Source organism: Mustelus asterias, chromosome 15 (genome assembly GCF_964213995.1).
Source record: "Mustelus asterias chromosome 15, sMusAst1.hap1.1, whole genome shotgun sequence".
NCBI classification, from domain to species: domain Eukaryota; kingdom Metazoa; phylum Chordata; class Chondrichthyes; order Carcharhiniformes; family Triakidae; genus Mustelus; species Mustelus asterias.
The window spans coordinates 58,040,441-58,067,702 of NC_135815.1; the positions used below are offsets into that span (position 1 = coordinate 58,040,441).

At 47.0% G+C, this 27,262-nt stretch overlaps 1 protein-coding gene across 1 annotated transcript in view; it reads right to left on the bottom strand.

Moving 5' to 3' along the window:
• Positions 1 to 27,262, bottom strand: part of LOC144504826 (ribosomal protein S6 kinase alpha-2) — a 204,106-nt gene that overhangs the window by 76,725 nt on the left and 100,119 nt on the right. Inside the window, exon 9 of the mRNA XM_078230580.1 lies at positions 2,792 to 2,862. Coding sequence (XP_078086706.1) covers positions 2,792 to 2,862 — 71 coding nt within the window. The remainder of the gene's footprint in view (positions 1 to 2,791; positions 2,863 to 27,262) is intronic.

Here is a 27,262-nt window from a genome sequence, read left to right on the forward strand (position 1 = left end):
ATCCTTGTCCCTCTGCCTGTCACTGTGACCCCTTTCTCTGCCTCCTTCCACAGCCTTCCTCCCACATTACCCTCCCTTGTCTCCATCAGGCCACCATCCCACCCCTTTCCACCTCACACTCCATCCCCAGTTGAACATTGGATCTCTATAGTAGTGGCTGCTTGAGTCCTGCAGCACAGTGCTGTCCAGATAAACACTGATGTGTGGCACCAGGGGAGGGTGAGGTGGGAGAAAAAGAAGACCCGTGTGCTCTCCAATCCCAGTACTGGTCCGACTCGTTGACATGGGAGGGTGCGTGGGTCCAGCAGCACAATGCTGTCCATGAAGACCAGCTTGGCATGGAGATGGAGGCAGGAACCCCGGCAGAGTGGTGGAGAGTGCAGCACGAAGGCAGAAAGGCTTTGCTGCCCTCATCTCAAAGTCCCTGGTGAACAGAGGACTACCCTGTGCGCACAACTCTTTAGCAATCGGGTTTGACACTGATGTGATTTTCCGCTGGTGTGAAGCAAGATCAGAAGGCTGGACGGGAAACCAGTGGGCAACTGTTTTAATGAGCATTCATGAGATGCAAATAAACGCAAATGGCGTTATCCATCAGCCAGTGACTGACCGACCCACCATTAACCTGCTATTGGGAGAATTGCAACGTAATTTTACATTGGTGGGTTTCCGACTTTTAGGCTCTTGCCACACACTCTGTGCCCTCCCGCCACCAAACCTGCCATGGGCAGACTGGGAGAACTCCAACTCGGGCAGATTGGGAGAACTCCAACTCTAGACTCGAAACGTTGGCTTTACACTCTCTCTACAGATGCTGTCAGACCTACTGAGATTTTCCAGCATTTTACTGTTTTTGTTTCAGATTCCAGCATCCACAGTATTTTGCATTTATCTTAGGAGAACTCCAACTCTGCTAACCTCTCCTCACATACTGTCAGCCCTGCTGAGTATTTCCAGCACTTTCTGATTTTATTTTAAGTTTTCAGCATCTGCAGTATTTTGCTAGATTCTCTGGAGTTTAGAACAATGAGAATGGAACCATCTGAAATGTATGCAATTACTTTGAAGAGCTGACAGTGTAGACACTGAGAAACAGTTTCTCCTGGACCAAGAGTCTGGAACAAATATGGTCTCAGATTAACAGGTCGGCCAGGTTGGTTGTGAATCTTTGGAATTCTCTGCCCCAGTGGACGGTGGGTGATCATCATTCAATATATTCATGACAAAGATGGATCTTTTTTGGCACTGAGGGAATCCCAGTACCTGGGGGTAGGGTGGGAAGGTAGAGTTGCGGTTAAAGATTAACCATGTACCTACTGAGTTGTAGCCACGTTCAAGAGGCTATTTGGGACCACTCCTGTTCCAATTTTTATATTCTTTTGTTGATTTATCTGTTGATCTATTTAATATTAACATTCATTCACTATTTACATCGCTAAACAACTATCTACTGCCTCAGATGGATGTGTTTGCATTGAATCAGTCTCAGAATGTTGGCTTTACTATAAACTGAAATCCAGGGAATGGGGTGGATTATTTAATAAACGTTGAAAGAGGCTTATTCTCGAATAACAGTGTGTGACAGCCCCATTTTCTGTGTAACAAGGGTAGAGGAGTTGAAGGCTGACAATGGTGAGACAATTAAATGGCTCAGATCTTATTTGTGTGTGTGTGTGTGTGCGCATGTGCGTCTGGTATGGGTGTGTGGGGTGTGTGTACATTTGGGGTGTGTGTACATGTGGGGTGTGTGTACATGTGGGGTACGGTTGGGATGTGTGTACATGTAGGGTGCGTGTGGGTGTGGTGTGAGCGTGCGCGTGGCTGCGAGGGGGGGGCTGTGTGCGGGGGGCTGCGTGCGGGGGGGGGCCGCGTGCGGGGGGGGGCCGCGTGCGGGGGAGGCCGCGTGCGGGGGAGGCTACGTGTGGGGGGGGCCGCGTGCGGGGGGGGGGGGCCGCGTGCGGGGGGGGCCGCGTGCGGGGGGGGCCGCGTGCAGGGGGGGGCCGCGTGCAGGGGGGGCCGCGTGCGGGGGGGGGCTGCGTGCAGAGGGGGCCGCGTGCAGGGGGGGCCGCGTGCAAGGGGGGCCGCGTGCGGGGGGGGCCGCGTGCGGGGGGGGCCACGTGCAGGTGGGGGGCCGCGTGCGGAGGGGGCCGCGTGCGGAGGGGGGGGCCGCGTGCGGGGGGGGCCACGTGAGGGAGGGCCGCGTGCGGGAGGGGTCGCGTGCGGGAGGGGTCGCGTGCGGGAGGGGCTGCGTGCGGTGGGGGGGCCGCGTGCGGTGGGGGGGGGGCTCTGTGTGGGGGCTGCGTGCATGTGCGGAGGGAGTGAGTTGCTTAACTATACTCAAATGTTTTCTCTTCATAATTCATTCAAGATAAAGATGACCCCCATCTCTAGATAGTTGATCACTGAACATTTGCTGCAATGTGAGAACACTATGATTGCCTTGCAGATATCGCTTTTAAACATGAAATGTTGGTATTGGTTAGTAGTCCAAGTGGAAAGGCACACTACATACAGGGATGGGCAAAATGACCATATTCTATTTTATAGATCTGGATAATAATAATCCTAGTTTTGTTAAGAAAACTGTTGAATCTCATCATAACCACAGCATGAAGATTGGAACATTGATCCATACAGGCTTGTAACTAAAGGGATTGACTCAGTCATCCGTTTCTCCTAAAGCATCAGCAGCCCTTATTTAATGCTATTTGAAATGGATGTCAGTAATGCACCATAACTACATTCTTTAAGCAGAAAATGAATGTTACACGTTTTCAAAACACAAACTTACTTGAGTATAAGTGCCATGGTTTCCTTCCTATCCTTGCCTTGGAAAGGCAGTGACCCTGTTAACATCTCAAACTAGACAATGAAATCAAAACAGGTGTGTTAGAAACATGGCCTGAGTAAAGGCAAACAACCCACATCACCCGCATAAATCATTCAGCTATTCAAATGACCTATTTCATTCAGTGACAGAGGTAAAGACGTCCATCAACCCACACATCCTGGTGATACATTGTATGCATTGTATTTTTGAATGTCTCTCACTTCTATAGAACTGTTTAAAAAACATATTTGGTGATTCGCAGTCGAGTGCAACCAGGGACAACAGTAACATAAAAAATATCTTATCAACTCAACCATTTTTGGGAGGACTTGGAAAGGTTTGAAAGAAACTATACAGCGTGCTGATGGGAGTGTTTGAAATTACAAACAGTTTAATTTGTGGGCCAACAATCCATGTTCAGACATTCTGTACTTTATCTTCTGCATAAGATACACAGAATGAAATGGTTTCACAAGAATTGATCCACTGGAGCAAGCTGAGAGGGAGTGATTGGAGGCAGGAGTGCTGGTGAGAGATTGATATAGAATTATTTATTTATTTAATTAGTCAGCTAGTGTGGGTTTTTTTTGGCCCTTACTTTTGTAGTAGTATTTTTCTTAGGTTTAAAGTGAAAACCGGAAGTGGGCTGCTAAGGAGTCTGGGAAGGGTTTTTTAAGCGCGCGAAGTATAAAAGGTAGGCTGCAGTATACAGCGGGCAGCGTCGGGAGCGGTCAGTGGAGTGCGTGGGAAGCAGAGTGTGAGCAATAAGGCTTTGGCTCACAGGGCTTCGGGGGACAGGGCGAGCAGGGGTGAGTTTAATTCATTTTTGCTGTTTCTACCTGGTACTGGTAAGGTATCTAGAGGGGATGGGTGTGCAGGCAGTGCTATGTTCCTCTTGCACTATGTTTGAGGTGAGGGACGACGACCGTGTCCCTGCTGATTACATCTGTGGGAAGTGCACCCATCTGCAGCTCCTCCAAAACCGTGTTAGGGAACTGGAGCTGGAGTTGGATGAACTTAGGATCATTAGGGACGCAGAGGTGGCCATAGACAGAAGCTTTAGGAATACAGTTACTCCGAGGAATGAAAACAGATGGGTGACGGTGAGAGGGGCTGGGAGGAAACAGTCCATGCAGGGATCCCCTGTGGTCGTTCCCCTTAGCAACAAGTATTCCGCTTTGGATACAGTTGAGGGGGATGGCATACCAGTGATGAGCCGCAGTGAGAGGATCTCCAGCACTGTGTCCGTCTCTGTGGCTCGGGAGGGTAAGGGGCAGAGCGGGAGGGCATTAGTTATTGGGGACTCGTTAGTTAGAGGGATAGATAGGAGGTTCTGTGGCAGCAAAAGAGACTCACGGATGGTATGTTGCCTACCGGATGCCAAGGTCCGTGACGTCTCGGACCGTGTTTTCCGGATTCTGAAGGGGGAGGGGAAACAGTCACAAGTCGTGGTACACATTGGTACCAACGACATAGGTAAGAGAAGGGTCGGGGATTTAAAGCAGGAATTTCTGGAGCTGGGCTGGAAGCTGAGAGCCAAGACAAAACATGGGGTCATCTCTGGTACGTTGCCGGTGCCACGTGATAGCGAGTTGAGGAACAGGGAGAGAGTGCAGTTAAACATGTGGTTGCAGGGATGGTGTAGGAGGGAGGGTTTCAGATATGTGGATAATTGGAACACATTCTGGGGAAGGTGGGACCTGTACAAACAGGATGGGGTGCACCTGAACCAGAGGGGCACCAATATCCTGGGAGGGAAATTTGATACGGCTCTTCAGGGGGGTTTAAACTAATTTGTCAGGGGAGTGGGAAAAGGAGTTGTAGTCCAGAAGTCAGTGAGGGTGGTGAGGTATTGGGGAAGGTATCAGGGTCAAGGGTGGGTACCAGTAGACAGGAAGGTGGGTTGAAGTGTGTCTACTTCAATGCAAGGAGCATCCGGAACAAGGTAGATGAACTTGGGGCGTGGATTCGTACTTGGGACTACGATGTTGTGGCCATTACGGAGACGTGGGTAGAACAAGGACAGGAATGGTTGTTGGATGTTCCGGGGTATAGATGTTTCAGTGAGTGTAGGGAAGCTGGTAAAAGAGGTGGAGGAGTGGCATTGTTAATCAAGGATAGTTTAATGGCTGCGGAAAGGCACTTCGAGGGGGATCTGCACACTGAGGTAATATGGGCTGAGGTTAGAAATAGGAAAGGAGCGGTCACGTTGTTAGGAGTTTACTATAGGCCCCCAAATAGTATTAGAGATGTGGAGGAAGAAATTGCTAAGCAGATTATGGATATGTGTGGGGGTCACAGGGTAGTTGTCATGGGGGACTTTAACTTTCCAAATATTGATTGGAACCTTTGTAGGTCAAATAGTTCGGATGGGGCAGTTTTTGTGCAGTGTGTGCAGGAGGGTTTCCTGACACAATATGTGGATAGGCCGACAAGAGGTGAGGCCACATTGGATTTGGTCCTGGGAAATGAACCGGGCCAAGTGTTAGATTTGGTTGTGGGAGAGCACTTTGGAGATAGTGACCACAATTCGGTGTCTTTTGTTATTGCAATGGAGAGGGAGAGGGCCGTACGGTAGGGCAAGGTTTACAATTGGGGGAGAGGTAATTATGATGCGATTAGGCAAGAATTAGGGGGCATAAGTTGGGAACAGAAACTGTCAGGGAAAGGAACTAATGAAAAGTGGAACTTTTTCAAGGAATAAATACTGGGTGTCCTTGATAGGTATGTCCCTGTCAGGCAGGGAGGAAATGGCCGAGTGAGGGAACCATGGTTCACAAAAGAGGTGGAATGTCTTGTGAAAAGGAAGAGGGAAGCTTATGTAGGGATGAGGAAACAAGGTTCAGATGGCTCGATTGAGGGTTACAAGTTAGCAAGGAATGAGCTGAAAAAGGGGCTTAGGAGAGCTAGGAGGGGACATGAGAAGTCCTTGGCGGGTCGGATCAAGGAAAACCCCAAGGCTTTTTACACTTAAGTGAGGAATAAAAGAATTACCAGGGTGAGGTTAGGGCCGGTCAAGGACAGTAGTGGGAACTTGTGTATGGAGTCAGTAGAGATAGGCGAGGTGATGAATGAATACTTTTCTTCAGTGTTCACCAAGGAGAGGGGCCATGTTTTTGAGGAAGAGAAGGTGTTACAGGCTAATAGGCTGGAGGAAATAGATGTTCGGAGGGAGGATGTCCTGGCAGTTTTGAATAAACTGAAGGTCGACAAGTCCCCTGGGCCTGATGAAATATATCCTAGGATTCTTTGGGAGGCAAGGGATGAGATTGCAGAGCCTTTGGCTTTGATCTTTGGGTCCTCACTGTCCACGGGGATAGTGCCAGAGGACTGGAGAATGGCGAATGTTGTTCCTCTGTTTAAGAAAGGGAATAGAAATGACCCTGGTAATTATAGACCGGTTAGTCTTTCTTCGGTGGTTGGTAAATTGATGGAAAAGGTCCTTAGGGATGGGATTTACGACCATTTAGAAAGATGCGGATTAATCCGGGATAGTCAGCACGGATTCGTGAAGGGCAAGTCGTGCCTCACAAATTTGATAGAATTTTTTGAGGAGGTAACTAAGTGTGTTGATGAAGGTAGGGCAGTTGATGTCATATACATGGATTTTAGTAAGGCGTTTGATAAGGTCCCCCATGGTCGGCTTATGATGAAAGTGAGGAGGTGTGGGATAGAGGGAAAGTTGGCCGATTGGATAGGTAACTGGCTGTCTGATCGAAGACAGAGGGTGGTGGTGGATGGAAAATTTTCGGTTTGGAGGCAGGTTGCTAGCGGAGTGCCACAGGGATCAGTGCTTGGTCCTCTGCTCTTTGTGATTTTTATTAATGACTTAGAGGAGGGGGCTGAAGGGTGGATCAGTAAATTTGTTGATGACACCAAGATTGGTGGAGTAGTGGATGAGGTGGAGGGCTGTTGTAGGCTGCAAAGAGACATAGATAGGATGCAAAGTTGGGCTGAAAAATGGCAAATGGAGTTTAACCCTGATAAATGTGAGGTGATTCATTTTGGTAGGACTAATTTAAATGTGGATTACAGGGTCAAAGGTAGGGTTCTGAAGACTGTGGAGGAACAGAGAGATCTTGGGGTCCATATCCACAGATCTCTAAAGGTTGCCACTCAAGTGGATAGAGCTGTGAAGAAGGCCTATAGTGTGTTAGCTTTTATTAACAGGGGGTTGGAGTTTAAGAGCCGTGGGGTTATGCTGCAACTGTACAGGATCTTGGTGAGACCACATTTGGAATATTGTGTGCAGTTCTGGTCACCTCACTATAAGAAGGATGTGGAAGCGCTGGAAAGAGTGCAGAGGAGATTTACCAGGATGCTGCCTGGTTTGGAGGGTAGGTCTTATGAGGAAAGGTTGAGGGAGCTAGGGCTGTTCTCTCTGGAGCGGAGGAGGCTGAGGGGAGACTTAATAGAGGTTTATAAAATGATGAAGGGGATAGATAGAGTGAACGTTCAAAGACTATTTCCTCGGGTGGATGGAGCTATTCCAAGGGGACATAACTATAGGGTTCATGGTGGGAGATATAGGAAGGATATCACAGGTAGGTTCTTTACGCAGAGAGTGGTTGGGGTGTGGAATGGACTGCCTGCAGTGATAGTGGAGTCAGACACTTTAGGAACATTTAAGCGGTTACTGGATAGGCACATGGAGCACACCAGGATGATAGGGAGTGGGATAGCTTGATCTTGGTTTCAGATAAAGCTCGGCACAACATCGTGGGCCGAAGGGCCTGTTCTGTGCTGTACTGTTCTATGTTCTATGTTAAGAAGCTATATGTTAGGATTTGTGCTGTTTTGTGTTGCATTGATAGAAATTTGTCAGGCATCAGGTTTTTAAATTCCTAGTATAAACAAGAGCGGCATGGTGGCACAGGGGTTAGCACTGCTGCCTCACAGTGCCAGGGACCCTGGTTCAATTCCAGCCTCAGGTGACTGTGTGGCATCTGCACAAACTTGTTCCGTCTGTGTTGCTTTCCTCCATGTGCTCCGGTTTCCTCCCACACTCCAAAGATATGCATATTAAGTTGAGTGGCCACGCTAAATTGTCCCTTAGTCAGGGGGATTGGCGGGTTACATACTTGGGGTTACAGCGATAGAGCCAGGGCGGGATTGTCGGTTCTGGCTCAATGGGCTGAATTGCCTCCTTCTGCACAGTGGGGATTCTATGTAGAGCCTCTTGAGCACAAGGGCTGTGTCATTGTAATCTGTTTGATTCTACATCTTTGTACAGTTACTTAAATGTTCTCTTTGAAAGTTAGTTTTTAGGGTTGTGTCCAATGGAAAAGGATTGGAATGTGAAAAACTGCCTGGCAGCAGTGCCTCCTCGACCAAATTCAGCACCATCAACGTAAAAATTCATTTCCGCCGTGTTTATTTTGGTTATTGGTAGTCTGAGTTTACAAACCACCAATGCAAGGCTGACAATTCATTTTCATTTTGCAGCTCTGTTAAATAGACGCACTTTGAATATGAGTGTACAAAGTTGAGAGCAAAACTCTTTGGTAAGGCACAGGTCATCTAGTTAAGTAGTTCTATGAGAAGTTCAGATGTCTTTAGACAGAAGGGGATGGGGGAGTGGAGAAGATCCTGCTTGAATTCAGCTGAACCATAGCAAAATAAGCAAGAAAATGGGGTCCCGAGACCTACAGGAACTCCAGTAGCCTGACTAGGGTATCCTTTCCCCTGCCCAGGCTGGGACTTCTGCTGTCAATCTCCTCCCACTGCTGTATTTAAATAACAGTAGAGAGGCAGGAGTCAGCTCCCCAGTGGATTTTCTTACATTCAACCCATATTATCGCCGATGATACCCACAAAGGAAAGTTCATACTTGATGCACGACAATCGAGCACGAGACACAAGGCTTCAGTAATTGAAGGCTTTTATTGTCTAACAATGGAACTATTTAAACACGAGTACACCATTCCAGACTGGAGGGGTCCCGCCCGAGCAGAGGGTCTTATACCTCTCCCAGGAGGCGGGGCCCGACTGGGATGTGCCACAACAGCAACCACCACAGGTGTATTAATCCCACAGTGTAAACACCCTAGCCCAACAACAACATTATAACAACCCCACAGTGTGAACACCCTAGCCCAACAACAACATTATAACAACCCCACAGTGTGAACACCCTAGCCCAACAGCAACATTAGAATAACCCCACAGTGGTAACCAACGATGGTTCACCACATTCACCCCTCCTTTGAGAACAAAGGCCGGCGGGGTGCGAAAACAGACTACATATATACAAAAAAAATCTACAAGTCCAGACGGTCTGGAGGACCGCACCGCCGTTGTGACCTCCTCAATACCGGCTGTGACACCGGAGCAGGTGCTTGCGGTGGCGTTCTCTCCAAAATAGCGTCCGGCTGTCCCCTCGAGGACTCACGGGCCGGTTGACCCTGATGAAGCGGTAGTGCAGGGGATCCCGGTACCTTCTGCGATGGCGCCGATCTCCGAGTCTCAGGCAAGCTGTACAGTGGAGTATAACTGTTATGCACTGGTCCCGGTGCTGACCGCGCCACGTCCGGGGGAGAAATAAGCGATAGGGGATTCGTGACTGGGGGTATGGGAGCGACAGGAGTTGCTACGTCCCCTGCGGGCGCCAGGTCTCGGATCGAGACTGTGTCCTCTCGCCCATCAGGATATGCCAAATAGGCATACTGAGGGTTGGCGTGGAGGAGGTGGACCGGTTCGACCAAGGGGTCGGACTTGCGGGCCCTTACATGTCGCCGCAGAAGGACGGGTCCTGGGTACGTCAACCAGGCTGGTAAAGATATCCCCGAGGACGACTTCCGAGGGAATGAGAACATCCTCTCGTGGGGAGTAGCATTGGTTGCCGTACACAGGAGGGAGCGAACGGAGTGAAGCGCATTTGGGAGGACCTCCTGCCAATGGGAGACTGGAAGGCCTTTGGACTTCAGCGCCAATAGGACAGCCTTCCAGACTGTAGCATTCTCTCTCTCCACCTGTCCGTTGCTCCTAGGGTTGTAACTCGTGGTTCTACTAGAGGCAATCCCGTATGAGAGCAGGAATTGCCTCAAGTCGTTACTCATGAACGACGAGCCCCTGTCGCTATGTGTATAGCAGGGGTACCCGAACAGGGTAAAAAGATGACGGAATGCCTTGATCACCGTGGCAGTCGACGTGTCCGCACAGGGGACAACAAACGGGAACCGGGAGTACTCGTCTATGATGTTAAGAAAGTACACGTTCCGGTCTGTTGAGGGAAGGGGGCCCTTAAAATCCACACTCAGCCTCTCGAAGGGGCGAGTGGCCTTGACCAATTGTGCCCGGTCAGGTCGGTAAAAGTGCGGTTTGCATTCCGCGCAAATCCGACAGCTCCTTGTTACTGACCTGACATCCTCCACCGAGTAGGGCAGGTTGCGGGCTTTGATGAAGTGGTAGAGCCGAGTGACCCCAGGATGGCACAGGTCATTATGGAGGGCGTTCAAGCGGTCCTCCTGCATAGTAGCGCATGTTCCGCGCGAGAGGGCATCCGAGGGCTCATTGAGTTTCCCTGGACGATACATAATATCGTAATTATAGGTGGAGAGCTCAATTCTCCACCGCAAGATCTTGTCATTCTTGATCTTGCCCCTCTGCGTATTATTGAACATAAACGCCACGGACCGCTGGTCCGTGATCAGGGTGAACCGCTTCCCCGCCAGTTAATGGCGCCAGTGTCTGACGGCCTCCACAATGGCCTGGGCCTCCTTTTCCACCGCTGAATGCCGAATTTCGGGACCTTGGAGGGTGCGGGAAAAAAACGCAACAGGCCTGCCTGCCTGGTTAAGTGTGGCGGCCAGGGCGAAATCAGATGCATCACTTTCCACCTGAAAAGGGATGGATTCGTCTACCGCGTGCATCGTGGCTTTCGCAATGTCGCTTTTCAATGCCTTGAAGGCCATTTGGGCCTCTGGCGTGAGTGGAAAAGTCGTGGACTTAATAAGCGGACGGGCTTTGTCCGCGTAGTTGGGGACCCACTGCGCATAATAGGAGAAGAAGCCTAGGCATCTTCTCAGTGGTTTTGTGCTAGCGGGCAAGGGAAGTTCAGTAAGGGGGCGCATACGGTCGGGTTCGGGGCCAATGACCCCGTTTTCCACTACGTATCCCAGGATGGCTAACCGGCGCGTACGGAATACACACTTCTCCCTGTTGTAGGTCAGATTCAGGCGAGATGCAGTGCGCAAAAAGTTCTGGAGATTTGTGTCATGGTCCTGCTGATCATGGCCGCAGATGGTGACATTATCCAGGTACGGGAAGGTAGCCCGCAACCCGTTCTGATCCACCATTCGGTCCATAGCACGCTGGAAGACCGAGACCCCATTGGTGACACCAAATGGAACCCTAAGAAACTGATACAGACGACCATCCGCCTCAAAAGCCGTGTAATGTCGGTCCTCTGGGCGGATGGGGAGTTGGTGGTAGGCGGACTTAAGGTCTATGGTGGAGAACACCCGGTACTGCGCAATCTGATTGACCATATCAGATATGCGCGGGAGAGGATACGCATCCAGCTGCGTATATCGATTAATGGTCTGACTGTAGTCGATGACCATCCGGGGTTTGTTCCCGCTCTTAACCACCACGACCTGTGCTCTCCACGGACTAACGCTGGACTGTATGATCCCTTCTTTGAGGAGCCGCTGAACCTCAGATCTGATGAAGATCCGGTCTTCAGCACTGTAACGCCTACTTTTAGTAGTGATGGGCTTGCAGCCTGGTACCAGATTCTTAAATAAAGAGGGTGTGGTGATCTTTAGTATGGAAAGATTGCATGCGGGGCGCTTTGGACAATTTGGAGGCTGCGGCTGATCCCCTACTGTCAGCGAAGGGAGTGGCCCACCGTACTGTAGGATCACACTCTTCATGTGGACCATAAAGTTTAGTCCGAGGAGAATTGGTGCGCAAAGATGCGGCAACACAAGGAGCCTGTATCGCTCGTAAATTGTGCCCTGCACTTTCAGAGTTACCACACAACGTCCTTGGATCGGTACAGACCGGGACCGTGATGCCATAGAAATTGTCTGTTTGGCAGGTAGAACCCGGAGTCCACACCTCTTTGCAGTGTCAGGGTGAATAAAACTCTCAGTGCTCCCGCTGTCAAACAGACAATAAACAGTACGACCATTTACCTTAATGTTCATCATTGAACAGTCAAGCCTGTGGTGCTTAGCCTGGTCCAGGGTGATCGACGCCACCGTTGGCCCTTGGACGTCACTGCAGGCAGCCGAGGTTGATGCTGAGGACCCCTGCTGGTCGCTCCTGGTCGTCGTCGACCAAGATGGCCGCCCCCATGAATCGCACATGGTTGAGGGCGCCAAGCGTAGCGACTCCTGGTGGTCATCCTCCTCCGACTCCGCCAGCCACAATGGCGTCGTCCTGGGCTCGCACGTGGATGGACCTCGTGGGTACTGCGACATCGATGGAGATGATCTCCGTTCTGGAAGGTCACAGGCTGCACTGCCGTTCTTGGGCTTCGATCTGCAGACTTTCGCGTAGTGCCCCTTTTTACCGCATTGATTGCAGACCACCGTTTTAGCAGGACACTGTTGCCGTGGATGCTTGGCTCCTCCGCAGAAATAGCACCGCGGGCCGCCTGGGGCTGCCGCCGTCGTCGGGTCGATATGGGAGCGCGAGCCCGTGGGGCGAGGAGGGATTTGTGACTGCTCCTGCCACGTCGTCTCCACGTGGTCCTCCGGATACAGGGCCAAGCTCTTCGACGCCGCCTCCAGCATTTCAGCCATCTCCATAGCTTGGGTCAGGTTGAGATTCCCCTTCTCCAACAGCTTGAGCCGGATGTACGAAGACCCTACCCCTGCCACAAACGCATCTCGGGCGAGGTCGTACATGTACTGCTCAGCCGACACAGCTTTGCAGTCGCAGCCCCTGGCAAGCTGCAAGAGCTCATTGGCGTAATCCTCCATGGTTTCGCCTGACTGCCGACGTCGTGTAGCGAGGAGGTAACGAGCGTGGATCTCGTTGGAAGGTCTCGTGTATCGCTTTTTCAAAAGCTCGAGGGCCCTCGGGTAAGTGGTGGCCGCACGAATCGCGAGGTAGACAGTGTCGCTTACCCTCGCATGGAAGACCTGAATTCTGTCGTTATCCATGGTGACTGCTGTAGAGGCTGCCAGGTAGTCCTCGAAACACTTCAGCCAGTGGTCGAAGGTGTTAGAGGCGCCGACCGCACGTGGATCCAGCGTCAGACTCTCTGGCTTTAGCATTTGTTCCATACTCTCCGTTCTGTCGAGAGTTTCGTGTTAGACAATAAAATTGATGCACGACAATCGAGCACGAGACACAAGGCTTCAGTAATTGAAGGCTTTTATTGTCTAACAATGGAACTATTTAAACACGAGTACACCATTCCAGACTGGAGGGGTCCCACCCGAGCAGAGGGTCTTATACCTCTCCCACTGGGTAAGCTGTTCTAGTACAGCTACAACACTGGCATCCACCTAGCAATATGGAACATTTCTCAGATATGTCCAGTACACACAAAGCAGGACAAATCCAACTCGAACAATTAACGCCCCAATAGTCTACTCTCGATCATCAGTAAAGTGACTGGAATGTGCCACAACAGCAACCACCACAGGTATATTAATCCCACAGTGTAAACACCCTAGCCCAACAACAACATTATAACAACCCCACAGTGTGAACACCCTAGCCCAACAGCAACATTAGAATAACCCCACAGTGGTAACCAACGATGGTTCACCACAATACTCTGTTTCTTATGCACAGAAATTTTTTTCAGCAGGTTACAAAGTTACTTATAGGCTTTCAATTGTTCTTCCGCTCTGACCAATTCTTATTGCATCTACGCAACATGAGACTGTCCATAACATGGTGCTATTTCCCAATCTCACTTGGAGGTGCTAAAAGATCTACAAAACATTAAGCTAATTCACTGAGCAGAAACATGGCAGGTTCAACTCACTGGAGGAGGGGATCCTGTAAATTTCCCCATCCTCAATATGCGGAAACCAGCAAAACAAAAGGCCAAAGCATTTGCAACAATCCTCAGCCAGAAGTGCTGAGTGGATGATCCATTTCAGTCTCTCCCCAAGGTCCCCAGCATTACAGGTGCCAGTTTTCAGCCAATTTGGTTCACCCCATGTGATAGCAAGAAAAGGCAGAGGGCGCTGGATAATGTAAATGCTATGGGCCCTGAAAACATTTCAGTAATAGTACCAAAACTTGTGTTCCAGAATTGCCATGCCCACTGGGTAAGCTGTTCTAGTACAGCTACAACACTGGCATCCACCTAGCAATATGGAACATTTCTCAGATATGTCCAGTACACACAAAGCAGGACAAATCCAACTCGAACAATTAACGCCCCAATAGTCTACTCTCGATCATCAGTAAAGTGATAGAAGGGGTTATCAACAGTATTATTAAGCGACACTTACCCAGCATTAACCTGTCCACTGATACTCAGTTTGGGTTTCACCAGGCCCACTCAACTCCTGACCTCATTACAGCCTTGGTTCAAACATGGACAAAAGAAATCCAGAAGTGAGGTGCAAGTGACTGCCCTTGAGATCAAGGCCACATCTGATTGAATGAGGCATCAAAGAGCCCTGGCAAAACTGGAGTCAATGGGAATTGTTATGGTTCAGGTCAGAGACTCCACAGTGTTTTATGAAGCTTGCCTGGATCATAAGTTTTGCACCTTGAATTTGGCTCGGATAAGCATAATATGGTTCACCTCAGGCATGATTCAAATAATCCACTCGGGAGCTTTTATCAAACAAAGTTTATTTAAGAATCCAGTTAACATGTATAGGAAGAAAATTAGCAATAACTTCCTTCAGTTACAAACTAAAACAAAACCTCAATAATGTATAACCCTTAACAAATATATCTAAAATGTTCCTATCAAAACTAAACTTCCTTTAGACAAAACCCTTTAAACAGGTTCAACACAACAAAGTCTAATGTTCACTTGATACTGGAATTGAGTCCTTTGGATGAATTCTGCAGTTCTCTTGATTGTTTCAGAATATTTAAAGTCAGAACAGCTTCTCAGGACAGCAGGGAGAGACTCTAGGCAAACCACTATCAGCAGATTTTCTACTCCAGGAAGGCTTTCAGTTAACCAGCAGAATTTCCAAATCAAACAGGGAGAGAGAAACACTTCTTTTCAGCTTGCTGTCCCTTCTAAAACTCAAACTTGCAGCTCCAAACTGAAAATGAAACAGCTCCTATTACCTGACCTGCAATCATTCTTCCTCCTGACAATGTAGTCATAAACATCCCAGTAAAAATAAACAAACACTGTTTAAGCAGCAATGAAAGGACATCTCCAGACAAGCCGGCAACAAATGACATCAGCTGAGGCTGAGAGAGAATGATTTTTAAAAAATCTCTTGAAGGCACACTAACATCACTGAATCACGAGCAAATTTTATGCTGGTTGGAGTCATACATAGCACAAAGGAAGATGCTTGAGGTGGTTGGAGGGCAATCACCTCAGCCCCAGGATATCACTGCAGGATAGATAGTCTCCGAGGCCCAACCATCGTCAGCTGCTTCATCAATGACCTTCCTTCCATCGTAAGGTCAGAAGTGGATATATTCGCTGAAGACTGCACAATGTTCAGCACCATTCACAAATCATCAAATACTGAAGCAGTCCATGTCCAAATGCAGCAAGACCTGGACAATATCTAGGCTTGGCTGAGAAGTGGTAAATAACATTCACACCACACAAGTGACAAGCAATGGCCATCTCCAACAAGGAAGGATCTGACATTCAATGGTATTAACATCATTGAATCCTCCACAGTCAACATCCTATGGGGTTACCATTAACTGGAAACTGAGCAGATCAAATGTGGAATTCTGAATAACTCACCTTTTGAATCCCCAAAGCCTGTCCACCATCGACATGGCACAAGTCAGGCATGTGTTGGAATACACTCCACTGGAATTGTGCAGCTCCAAAAACACAAGAATCCTGACACCATCCAGTTCAAAGTAGTCCGCTTGATTGGACCCCATCCATAAATATTCATTCCCTCCATCACTGATGCACAGTGGCAGCTGTGTGTACCATCTACAAGAGGCACTGCAGAAATTCACCAGGGTTCCTCAGGTAGCACCTTCCAACCACATGACCACTACCATCTAGAAGGACAAGGGCAGCAGATACATGTGAACACCACCACCTGTAAGTTTCCCTCTAAGTCACTCACCATCCTAACTTGGAAATATATCGTTGTACCTTCACTGTCACTGGGTCAAAATCCTGGAACTCCCTCCCTAACAGCACTGAGGGTATACCTACACCTCAGCAGTTAAGATCACCACCACCTTCTCCAGGGCAATTAAGGATGGGTAATAAATTCTGGACTGACCAACAAAGCCCACATCCCTTGAATTAATTTTTAAAAACCCAAGTTTAAACAGCCCAATTTTATTTTTCATTAAAGCCAATTTAAAGTTTAATTTCTGTGCAGTAACTTATTTCCTCCATCTTGCTTTCTTGCCAAGCTCTTGGTTGCTCTTGTCCACACATGATCACCACGGAGCACAGAATTCAAAAGATGGAACATCTGACAAGATTGTGAACTGCTGATAACACAGATCCTTCTTACATTACATGGTAATGGAACCCATGAATCAATGAATGGGAAGAGCCTCAGTGAAGAGCGAAGGATAGATAAATGTATTCAATCTTCAATCATTAAATTACACAGGAGCATGACCTACCAGATACAACAGAAAATCTTAGTGTTCTTTTCCAATGCAAACCCACTCCTTGTGCTGAAGGTTCTGACTAAAGGTTCAGAAATGCATTGAGGAAAAGACACAAGTTTCTTTTTGATGAAAAGTAGGTACTGAGACAAATAAAAACAAAAGATCACACTCTGGAATCTATTGACATATTCCATCATGTCCTGTTCACCTGCACTCCCATATTGCTGTAGCCAGACTACTGTGTACCCCTGCTGTCCTTTGGGTTCCAGCTTTCTTTGCTAGAATGTTTTGTGGACTAATAATTTGAAGTATCAGTGGGGAGGTCTATCTTTCGAAATGAACTTTGGAGCCCCATATAAGACATTATTGTTGTGATTTGAACACTTTGTATTCCAAAAGCAGATTTTCAAACCGCTCCTTTACACCAGTTTCCACCTGAGTTTTTCTGCATGTAGTTTCCCACTCCATTCCCACTTAGGCAGCACGATGGCACAGTGGTTAACACTGCTGCCTCACAGTGCCAGAGATCCAAGTTCAATTCCAGGCTGTGGTATGTTTGGAGTTTGCACATTTTTCCTGAGTCTGCGCGGGTTTCCTCCAGTTGCTCCAGTTTCCTCTCACCATCCAAAGATGTGTGGGTTAGGTTGATTGGCCATGCTAAATTGCCCCTTAGTGTCAGGGGATTAGCGGGGTAAAATGTGTGGGGTTACGGGGATAGGGCCTGGGTGGGATTGTTGTCGGTGCAGGTTCAATGGGCAGAATGGCCTCCTTCTGCACTGTAGGGATTCTATGATTCGATGATTATTTGCCAACAGCCTGAGTTGGGCATGTGCTAAAAGCATTCTGAAAGTATTGCCAAGTCAATAGCTTTTATCCACCCTATGGTGAATCCAGCTGAATGCTGACAATCATATGTTGCTGCCAAAATTATTTACTGCTTGAAGCAACAGTTCTATAGTCTGCTAAGAAGAAAGGAAAACATAATTTAGCTTGCTAATATTTATATCTTGGCCCATTTAATCATTCATGTTGAAATTGAATCAAGATAATGGACTTCACTGTGCTAAAGAGAATCTTTGCCATGCTGTTAATATATGAATGTTGACATGTACGAGATTGACAATAAAGATATTATATTTCATGAGGTTAACTAGCAGTATTCACTATCTCACCCAGAATAGCTCCCTGCTCCAAAAGGTAAGTAGAGTATTTGGCATTAAGAAAAGCTTGCATCTTGCTGTACTTCTGGGATAATTATTATTTATATGCCCAATTTTAATTTTTGTTGCTAATTTTTCTTTAAAAAAGTTTTTTTATTCATTAACATCCTTCATAATCAATATGCCAAAGAACTTCGTGATTAACAAATAAATGATTGTACACTGCAATGAATGAAATACTCATGACTGGTATCTGGCTTCCACAAAATAACATCTTTTAACTTCATCTTTTTCATCTATTTGCCTTAGTGCTACTGAAGTTTCAACAGATACAGGTCAGGATTCACCGGGCCTGCTCGTCCCTGGTGGGAATCCAGTTGGCCCATTGAATCGAGTGTCAGGCCTAAAATGGGATTCTCACCGGGCGACAAGCCCACTGCGATACCCCTTCTCGGCCCTAACCTTACCGCAATGTTTATAAACATCCAGCATTTGATTGACAGGTTGGATATTTTATGAGATGTAACTTGCTCTTTTCTAACCGCAATGTTTACAAAGCACTCAAGATGCATTCAAGCGTGAAGGGAAAGAAAAACAAACAAGGCTCTTTGATAGTGGATAAGTAATCCATACCTGTCAATCAAACCACTTCAAAGGGTGCAGACACCAGATACTAACCTTTCAATGTTAAAAGGGTACTCCCCAATGAAACTGTATCAAAGCACTCCAAAGGGCTTTCATCACAACAACTGTAGGTTCTGGGAGAAAGCAAGGGGATCTCTCGAGAAATCCTGACAGGTCATTTCTATTAGAGCACTTTAAAGAGGGTTTTTAACTCCTGGGCCAGTCACTATTGTGGAATGGAGTGTTGTGGTAATTTTGAAGGCATCCAGGTATCCAAAGGGCGTGGATGTCAAAGTGACAAGGGCAATTCAAAGGTTTCAGAGGACAGAGGCAATAATGAGTATCTAAGCCGAGAATGATGTCAGAATTCACCATCCTGAAAGTAAACAACACTTTTCCCAGGGCAACAAGAACAGCTGCAGCCACAAGACCCCATCCGGAGAGACCCAGGATCAAGGCCTTTCCCTACCCCAAGCCCGCTCAACCTCCAGGTCCCTTGGGGAATCCTCCCTCTGCAGACTGGCACTGGCAGAGGGGAGCATGGGCACAGCACTTACCTCCTAGACCACCCTCGGAATACAAGGTGCCAGGTCAGGGTGTTCATTCCAGGATGCCAAGGGGGCAGTGCAAAGTTGACTCAGGATGCCTTGAGGGGACCCCATCCAGGAGTGTCTCTTTCTTGTGGGTGACAGAGGTTGTTGAGACATCTGCCTTGGGGCAGAGGAAGGAGTGGTGCATGATGTGGGAGGGGGATGACCTGTTCTTTCAATGATTCAGCAGGGAGAAAGGATGCCCCTCTATGCTGATGGGTTGGGGGTGCTGCCCTTGCCAGCGGGAGCCGCTATGTCTGTTGGTGAGTTGGGGGGGAAGGACCAGGGGTAGGGGTCTCTTAGCGTGGAGATCAGGCACCCTTTAAAAATGGCTGATTCCTGGAATGCATGAATTGAAATGGTTCAGGTGAATCCACCTGACAGGCACAGCTAACACCAACAGGAAACATTCCAGTTTTTCCACTGATGGAAGCACTTAAGCGTGCAAATAGCAGAATTTTTACCAAAACGCTGATTTGACAATGACTTGACGGGCCACAGTTGTAGCCACCAGAATCATGCCCAGTCAACTGTGGCCATTTTATAATCACAGAAATTTACCTGGCCTTTTCTCTCATTGTCTCCATCTTCGGATCAGCAGTTTCCACCTTGGCCAGTGAAGGTGCTGATCTGTGGGATTTGCAGGGTCTCTGACTGACACCTCCACCCACCACCCAGGGAGCCAGCCACCACCCCTGATTGCACGGCAAGCACACTCCCTGGATTTTAATTGGTTCCCCATTTCAAGATAGCAGTGAACGTGTCTATAACACGCTGAGTGGGGTTGGGATCCCCATTGAGCCCCCAATTCAGGTTCCTAACCTGAATGACAATTCAGCCGGTGTCGTCCTTTTGCACATGGTTTGCATGGAGGCTTTCATTGCGGATGCAGGCAACAACTGAGTCACAGTTAGCAGGTGCTTACTGTCTCAAGGTACTCCTTTATTGTAAAATGGTTTTATAGTGGGGTCAGCAGACATGAATGTTGAGGTTAGCCCTGGTTTCCCATATACCATTCCCTCAGCATTTCATGAAAATGTTGCCTTGTTTTACCACAGCGGCATCGTAGCTGATTCCTGGATAAAGGTCACTGATGTAATGGTTACTCTGTTGTTGCATATAACTTGAACAGTAATTAAATTCAAACCTTATGCAGGTAATGAAGTTGATATGAAAAGCATGAACAAAGAACAAAGAACAGTACAGCACAGGAAACAGGCCCTTCGGCCCTCCAAGCCTGTGCCGCTCCTTGGTCCAACTAGACCAATCGTTTGTATCCCTCCATTCCCAGGCTGCTCATGTGACTATCCAGGTAAGTCTTAAACGATGTCAGCGTGCCTGCCTCCACCACCCTACTTGGCAGCGCATTCCAGGCCCCCACCACCCTCTGTGTAAAAAACATCCCTCTGATATCTGAGTTATACTTCGCCCCTCTCACCTTGAGCCCATGACCCCTCGTGATCGTCACCTCCGACCTGGGAAAAAGCTTCCCACTGTTCACCCTATCTATTCCCTTCATAATCTTGTACACCTCTATCAGATCTCCCCTCATTCTCTGTCTTTCCAGGGAGAACAACCCCAGTTTACCCAATCTCTCCTCATAGCCAAGACCCTCCATACCAGGCAACATCCTGGTAAACCTTCTCTGCACTCTCTCTAATGCCTCCACGTCCTTCTGGTAGTGCGGCGACCAGAACTGGACTCAGTACTCCAAATGTGGCCTAACCAGCGTTCTATACAGCTGCATCATCAGACTCCAGCTTTTATACTCTATACCCCGTCCTATAAAGGCAAGCATACCATATGCCTTCTTCACCACCTTCTCCACCTGTGTTGCCACCTTCAAGGATTTGTGGACTTGCACACCCAGGTCCCTCTGTGTTTCTATACTCCTGATGACTCTGCCATTTATTGTATAACTCCTCCCTACATTATTTCTTCCAAAATGCATCACTTCGCATTTATCCGGATTAAACTCCATCTGCCACCTCTCCGCCCAATTTTCCAGCCTATCTATATCCTGCTGTATTGCCCGACAATGCTCTTCGCTATCCGCAAGTCCAGCCATCTTTGTGTCATCCGCAAACTTGCTGATTACACCAGTTACACCTTCTTCCAAATCATTTATATATATCACAAATAGCAGAGGCCCCAGTACACAGCCATGAATTCCTACATGGGAGCCATTTACAATGTTGTCCAGTTGAGGGAACCCAGTCATTCAGTAAAAGCTAAGTCTAGCTATTGCCTCCTTTCCACAGGGAAAATAGTGTCCTTGCAAATGTAGCATTGAGCACCTTCCTCACAAATATGTGTTCACTGCAGATTGCTTGATGTGACACAGGTCCATTGCTGTGAGTTGGGGAATGTGATTACAGCTTCTTGCTGTAATGCAAGAAGCTGTAATCTATGTAAAGTGCTCCTTCGGAGGGTCATTACAGACTCTTCAGGATTCAATCGTTCTATGTTGTTGTTGTCTCATGAACTTATTCCCCTCATTTAAATAATGTAATACTATGGGTTATATCAAACTGCTAGTAGCAGAATTGCATTCCACCACAATCTGCTACTTCATGTTCTGCCATGTTCCATAATCCACCAGAGGGAAAAAAACAGTTCGTCCCAGTATTCTTATTTCCCCATTTCACCGGTGTTCCATTAAAAAATATATAAGACCAGTTCGGACCAGTATTCTTATTTCCCTGTTTTACCATTTTTTTTCCTTCTGGGCTCACATTACCAAAATGACTTATGTTTGTTCAATGAGTGCAGAAGACCATGAGTATAGGTATACCTAAAAATGGGATGCCAACCTGCTGGCAATGCAACACAGCATGTAATCAACACAGAGCTAATCAATCAAATCTGATCAAAACTCTGCAACCTGCCGTATCCAGTTATAGGGTTAGACTATGAATAGAGAAACAAACAATGGGAGAGGTTGGCTGCTTTAACTTCCTCATTCTCAATGATGGATGGTTGAAAAACACAAAGCTGAAGCATTTCCAATCATATTCAGTCAGAAGTGTCAAGTGGAGCGTCCATCTTGTCTTCCCTTCCTGAGTTCCCCAATATCACAGATGCAGCGCTTCAGCAATTTGATTCATTCCAGTGAAACGGCCGAGTGCAGTGGATACAATGAAGGATGTGGGTGGAAATTTACAGCCCTGCTGTAGCGTGGGCGGGGGGGGGGGGATGGAAAATGCAGCAAGCCAATCACTTCAGTGGGACTGGAAAATCTCATTGATTCGACTAGCACTTCGGCGGGACTGAAAAATCCAATTGGCAGAACTGGGGGACTGGAAAATTCCATTGGTGGGAGGGGCAGTAAAATTACACCCCATGGGCGCCAACAACACCTTCACTGAAGTGCTGTAGGCTTATGCTCCAATCAAACCTTAACCACTATTTTATAGAATAGCTACAACACTAGCTTTTAATTTGATCTAATTTGATTGATTATTGTCGCATGTATTGGTATACAGTGAAAAAGGAGAGTGCAGAATGTAACGTTACAGTCATAGCTCGGGTGTAGCGAAAGATCAACTTAGTACGAGGTAGGTCCATTCAAAAGTCTGATGGCAGCAGGGAAGAAGCTGTTCTTGAGTCATAAGAACATAAGAACTAGGAGCAGGAGTAGGCCATCTGGCCTCTCGAGCCTACTCTGCCATTCAATAAGATCATGGCTGATCTTTTCGTGGACTCAGCCCCACTTACCCGCCCGCTCACCATTACCTTAATTCTTTTTCTGTTCAAAAATTTATCTATCCTTGCCTTAAAAAACATTCAATGAGGTAGCTTCAATTGCTTCACCGGGCAGGGAATTCCCCAGATTCACAACCTTTGGGTGAAGAAGTTCCTCCTCAGTCCTAAATCTGCTCTCCCTCATTTTGAGGCCATGCCCCCTAGTTCTAGTTCCATCTGCCAGTGGAAACAACCTCCCTGCTTCTATCTTATCTATTCCCTTCATAATCTTATATGTTTCTATAAGATCTCCCCTCATTCTTCCGAATTCCTATGAGTATAGTCCCAGTCTACTCAGTCTCTCCTCAAAAGCCAATCCTCTCAACTCTGGAATCAATCTCGTGAATTTCCTTTGTGCCCTCTCCAGTGCCAGTATATCCTTTCCCAAGTAAGGAGACCAAAACTGTACACAGTACTCCAGGTGTGGCCTCACCAGCATCTTATACAGCTGCAACATAACCTCCCTGTTTTTAAACTCCATCCCTCCGGCAATGAAGGACAAAATTCCATTTGCCGCCTTAATTGCCTGCAAACCAACTTTTTGTGATTCATGCACAAGGACACCCAGGTCTCTCTGCACGACAGTATGCTGCAATTTTTTACCATTTAAATAGTCCATTTTGTTGTTATTCCTCCCAAAATGGATGACCTCACATTTACCAACTTTGTACTCCATCTGCCAAACCCTTCCCCACTCATTTAGATTATCTATATCGCTTTGCAGACTTTCAGTGCCCTCTGCACACTTTGCTCTGCCACTCATCTTAGTGTCATCTGTGAATTTTGGCACACTTGGTTCCCAGCTCCAAATCACCTATGTAAATTGTAAACAATTGTGGTCCCAACACCGATCCCTGAGGCACACCACTAGTCACTGATCGCGAACTGGAGAAACACCCATTTACCCCTACGTAACCAATCCTCTAACCATGCTAATACATTACCCGTAACACCGTGCACCGAGTCGGTTGGCATGTGACCTCAGACATTTGTATCTTTCTCTCGACGGAAGAAGGTGGAAGAGAGTAAGTCTGGGGTGCGTGGGGTCCTTAATTATGCTGGCTGCTTTTCTGAGACAATGGGAAGTGTAGACAGAGTCAATGGATGGGAGGCTGGTTTGCATGATGGACAGGGCTTCATTCACAACCCTTTGTAGTTTCTTGCGGTCTTGGGCAGAACAGGAGCCATACCAAGCTGTGATACAACCAGAAAAAATGCTTTCTATGCTGCATTTGTAAAAGTTGGTGAAGTTGTAGCTGACATGCCAAATTTCTTTAGTCTTCTGAGAAAGTAGAGACGTTGGTAGGCTTTCTTAACTATAGTGTCGGCATGGGGGGGAACCAGGACAGGTTGTTGGTGATCTGGACACCTAAAAACTTGAAGCTCTCGACCATTTCGACTTTGTCCCCGTTGATGTAGACAGGGGCATGTCCTCCACTATGCTTCCTGAAATCGGTGACTATTTCCTTTGCTTTGTTGACATTGAGTGAGAGATTGTAGTTGTCGCAACAGTTCACCAGATTCTCTATCGCTTTCCTGTATTCTGTCTCGTCATTGTTTGAGATACAACCCACTACAGTGGTATCATCAGCAAACTTGAAAATCGAGTTGGAGGTGTATTTGGCCACACAGTCATAGGTGCATAAGAGTATAGCAAGGGGCTGAGGACACCGATGTTGAGGATGATTGTGGTGGAGGTGTTGTTGCCTATCCTTACTGATTGCAGTCTCTGGGTTAGGAAGGTCAGGATCCAGTCGCAGAGGGAGGTGCTGAGCCCCAGGTCATGGAATTTGGAGATGAGTTTCGTGGAAATAATGGTGTTGAAGGCTGAGCTGTAGTCAATAAGTAGGAGTCTGACATGGTGTCTTTGCTGTGTAGGTGTTCCAGGGTTGAGTGCAGGGCCAAGGAGATGGCGTCTGCTGTGGACTTGTTGTGGCAATAGGCGAACTGTCGTGGATCCAGGCAATGTGGGAGGCTGGAATTGATTCATGTCATGACCACCCTTTCAAAGCACTTCATAATGGCATCTACCCAACAATGTGGAAAATTGTCCTGGTCTGCCCTATCTGGAAAAAGCAGGACAAATCCAGCCCATGCAATTAACATACTATCAGCCATTCTTTTTATTCATTCATGGGTGTGAGCATCTCTGGCAAATGTTTGTTCAATGAGTGCAGAAGGCCACGAGCATAGGTATACCTGGGACGGCACGGTGGCACAGTGGTTAACACTGCTGCTTCACAGTGCCAAGGACCCGGGTTCGATTCTCGGCTTGGGTCACTGTCTTTGTGGAGTTTGCACATTCTCCCCGTGTCTGTGTGGGTTTCTTCCGGGTGCTCCGGTTTCCTCCCACAGTCCAAAGATGTGCGGGTTCAGTGGATTAGCAGAAATGATGAAGGGGGTGAATGTTTAAGGTGATGGATCAGATAACCAACCAAAATCCTGGAACTCTCTACATATTATCACTGTGGGAGTACTTTTACCATATTGAACATAGCTGTTCAAGATAAAGGTTTACCTGCACTTTTTCATGGACAACGAGGGATTGACAATCCATGCTGGCTTTTCCAGCAGTCCCCATATCCTGAAAAGTGTTTTCTTCAGTTTAAAGTTTATTTGTTAGTGTCACAAGTAGGCCTACATTAACACTGCAATGAAGTTACTGTGAAAATCCCCTCGTCGCCACACTCTGGTGCCTGTTCGGATACACTGAGGGAGAATTTAGCATGGCCAATGTAGCTAACCAGCACATCTTTCAGACGTGGGAGAAAACAGGAGCAGCCGAAGGAAACTCACACAGACATGGAAAGAATGTGCAAACTCCACACAGACAGTGACCCACACGGAATTGAACCCGGGTTCCTGGCACTGTGAGGCAGCAGTGCTAACCACTGTGCCACCGTGCCGCCCAACATGCACTATCTGGAGTCAGTTGGAATCAATTTGAAAGGACTCTAAACCTATGCTTTCCACTCGTGTGTTGCAGAGGCCACACTGGAATTAAGATCTCTGCCACTGTTGCGGATTAAGTACATGGTCCAGTTTGCATCTCAAGTGCAATAAAATAAGAGCACAGCAATTTTATAAGTAAAGTCAATATAATTTAGTTTCAGACATTATGCAATTTGGATGAAGGTCATTGAGTTTTATTGAACTTTCTGCAACCTTTTTGAAAATGCTATAATCAGGGCTCTTGTGAAAGGCTCACATTTATCATATGAATGGAAAGGGAACATCTGGTGTCCAGCATAGATGGTGTTGGTTATATATGTGAATACTTAACAAAGACGAGACAATTAAACACCATTATCCATACTACATCGAAGCCATATTGACATAACTAGTGATAAATTGTGACTTCAACACCAGGTTAATGTGCTCATGTGAAATGCCTGTCTATTCCATTAATAAAGGTTCAGCAGCTTAATAATTTTGTTCAAATATCAGGCAGAGAAATTTAGTATGGATACATTAATGGCGATTTCACCACAAACACTGGTGAACACCTAATGGTTTAGTTTGATTTTTCGTAAATTATTAACCTAAAAACAACCTCAATTTACTCTCTCTGTCTTTCCTACATTACAGCAGTGACTACACTCCAAAATTGCTCACTTTGCTGTAAAACACTTCACAGCATCCTGAGATTGTAAACAGGTTTAATGAAATTGAAATTTTTTTTGTTACAATTTCCATAACATCTACCATCTGGGATACCCAATAATTATGCATAGTAGGACTTAAGGTAGCTGCTTATACATAACATTCTCTCACCCTATACTAGGCCAGTTCAATTTACCATAGTTACAAATTTGCCAATCTGCTTTGAAAATGATACATATGGTAGACAGTGCAGTAGCACAGCACATAGAGGCCTCAGTGCATTGTAGCATGGGGAATTGCCACCGTTTCCCATAATGTATTAGTGTGAAAATGTGACCTAAATTCTAGGCCATGAATCGTAAGAGGAACTAAATCTTCTCATCCACAGTAATTCATGCAAATGTGAGATCAAGGCCAGGGTATGTCAAGTTTTAAACAAAATACATCAGCTGTAAGTACAGCTAAGATATCGTCACACAGATAGCAATTTCCATTTCCATTTTTCACAAATCAGGGTACACTTGTCATGACACTGCTGTAATTGACATCACTGTCTCTGCAAAGCTTTTCAAGAGAGAATACTTAAATACATCAGACAGATATTGCTGTTGCATATGCCACTAAATTTATGTTAAACCAATTTGTTATTTGGTCACAGTTGGAAAAAAAAATCAATTTGCAACTACAAGAATTGCCAATGCACATCCAATCAATAACTGTATCAAGGAGAAGGAGGAAAACAAGAAAACAGTGGTACAAATATCAGCATTTATGTGAGGTTGTTTTGTTTTGTGACTGTGGGCTGGACTGTGCGTGTTCCTGCATTTTCGGTGGGGATGGTATGGTGGGGTGCCAACTATACCACCCTCCCGTCCATATCCCGAATATGTTAAGTGGGAAGGTGCTGAAATCATATGGTGCTGCCATATTTAAACAAATAATCAAATGTTAATTGACCTTGTTAACAAGTCATTGACCCAGATGATATACTG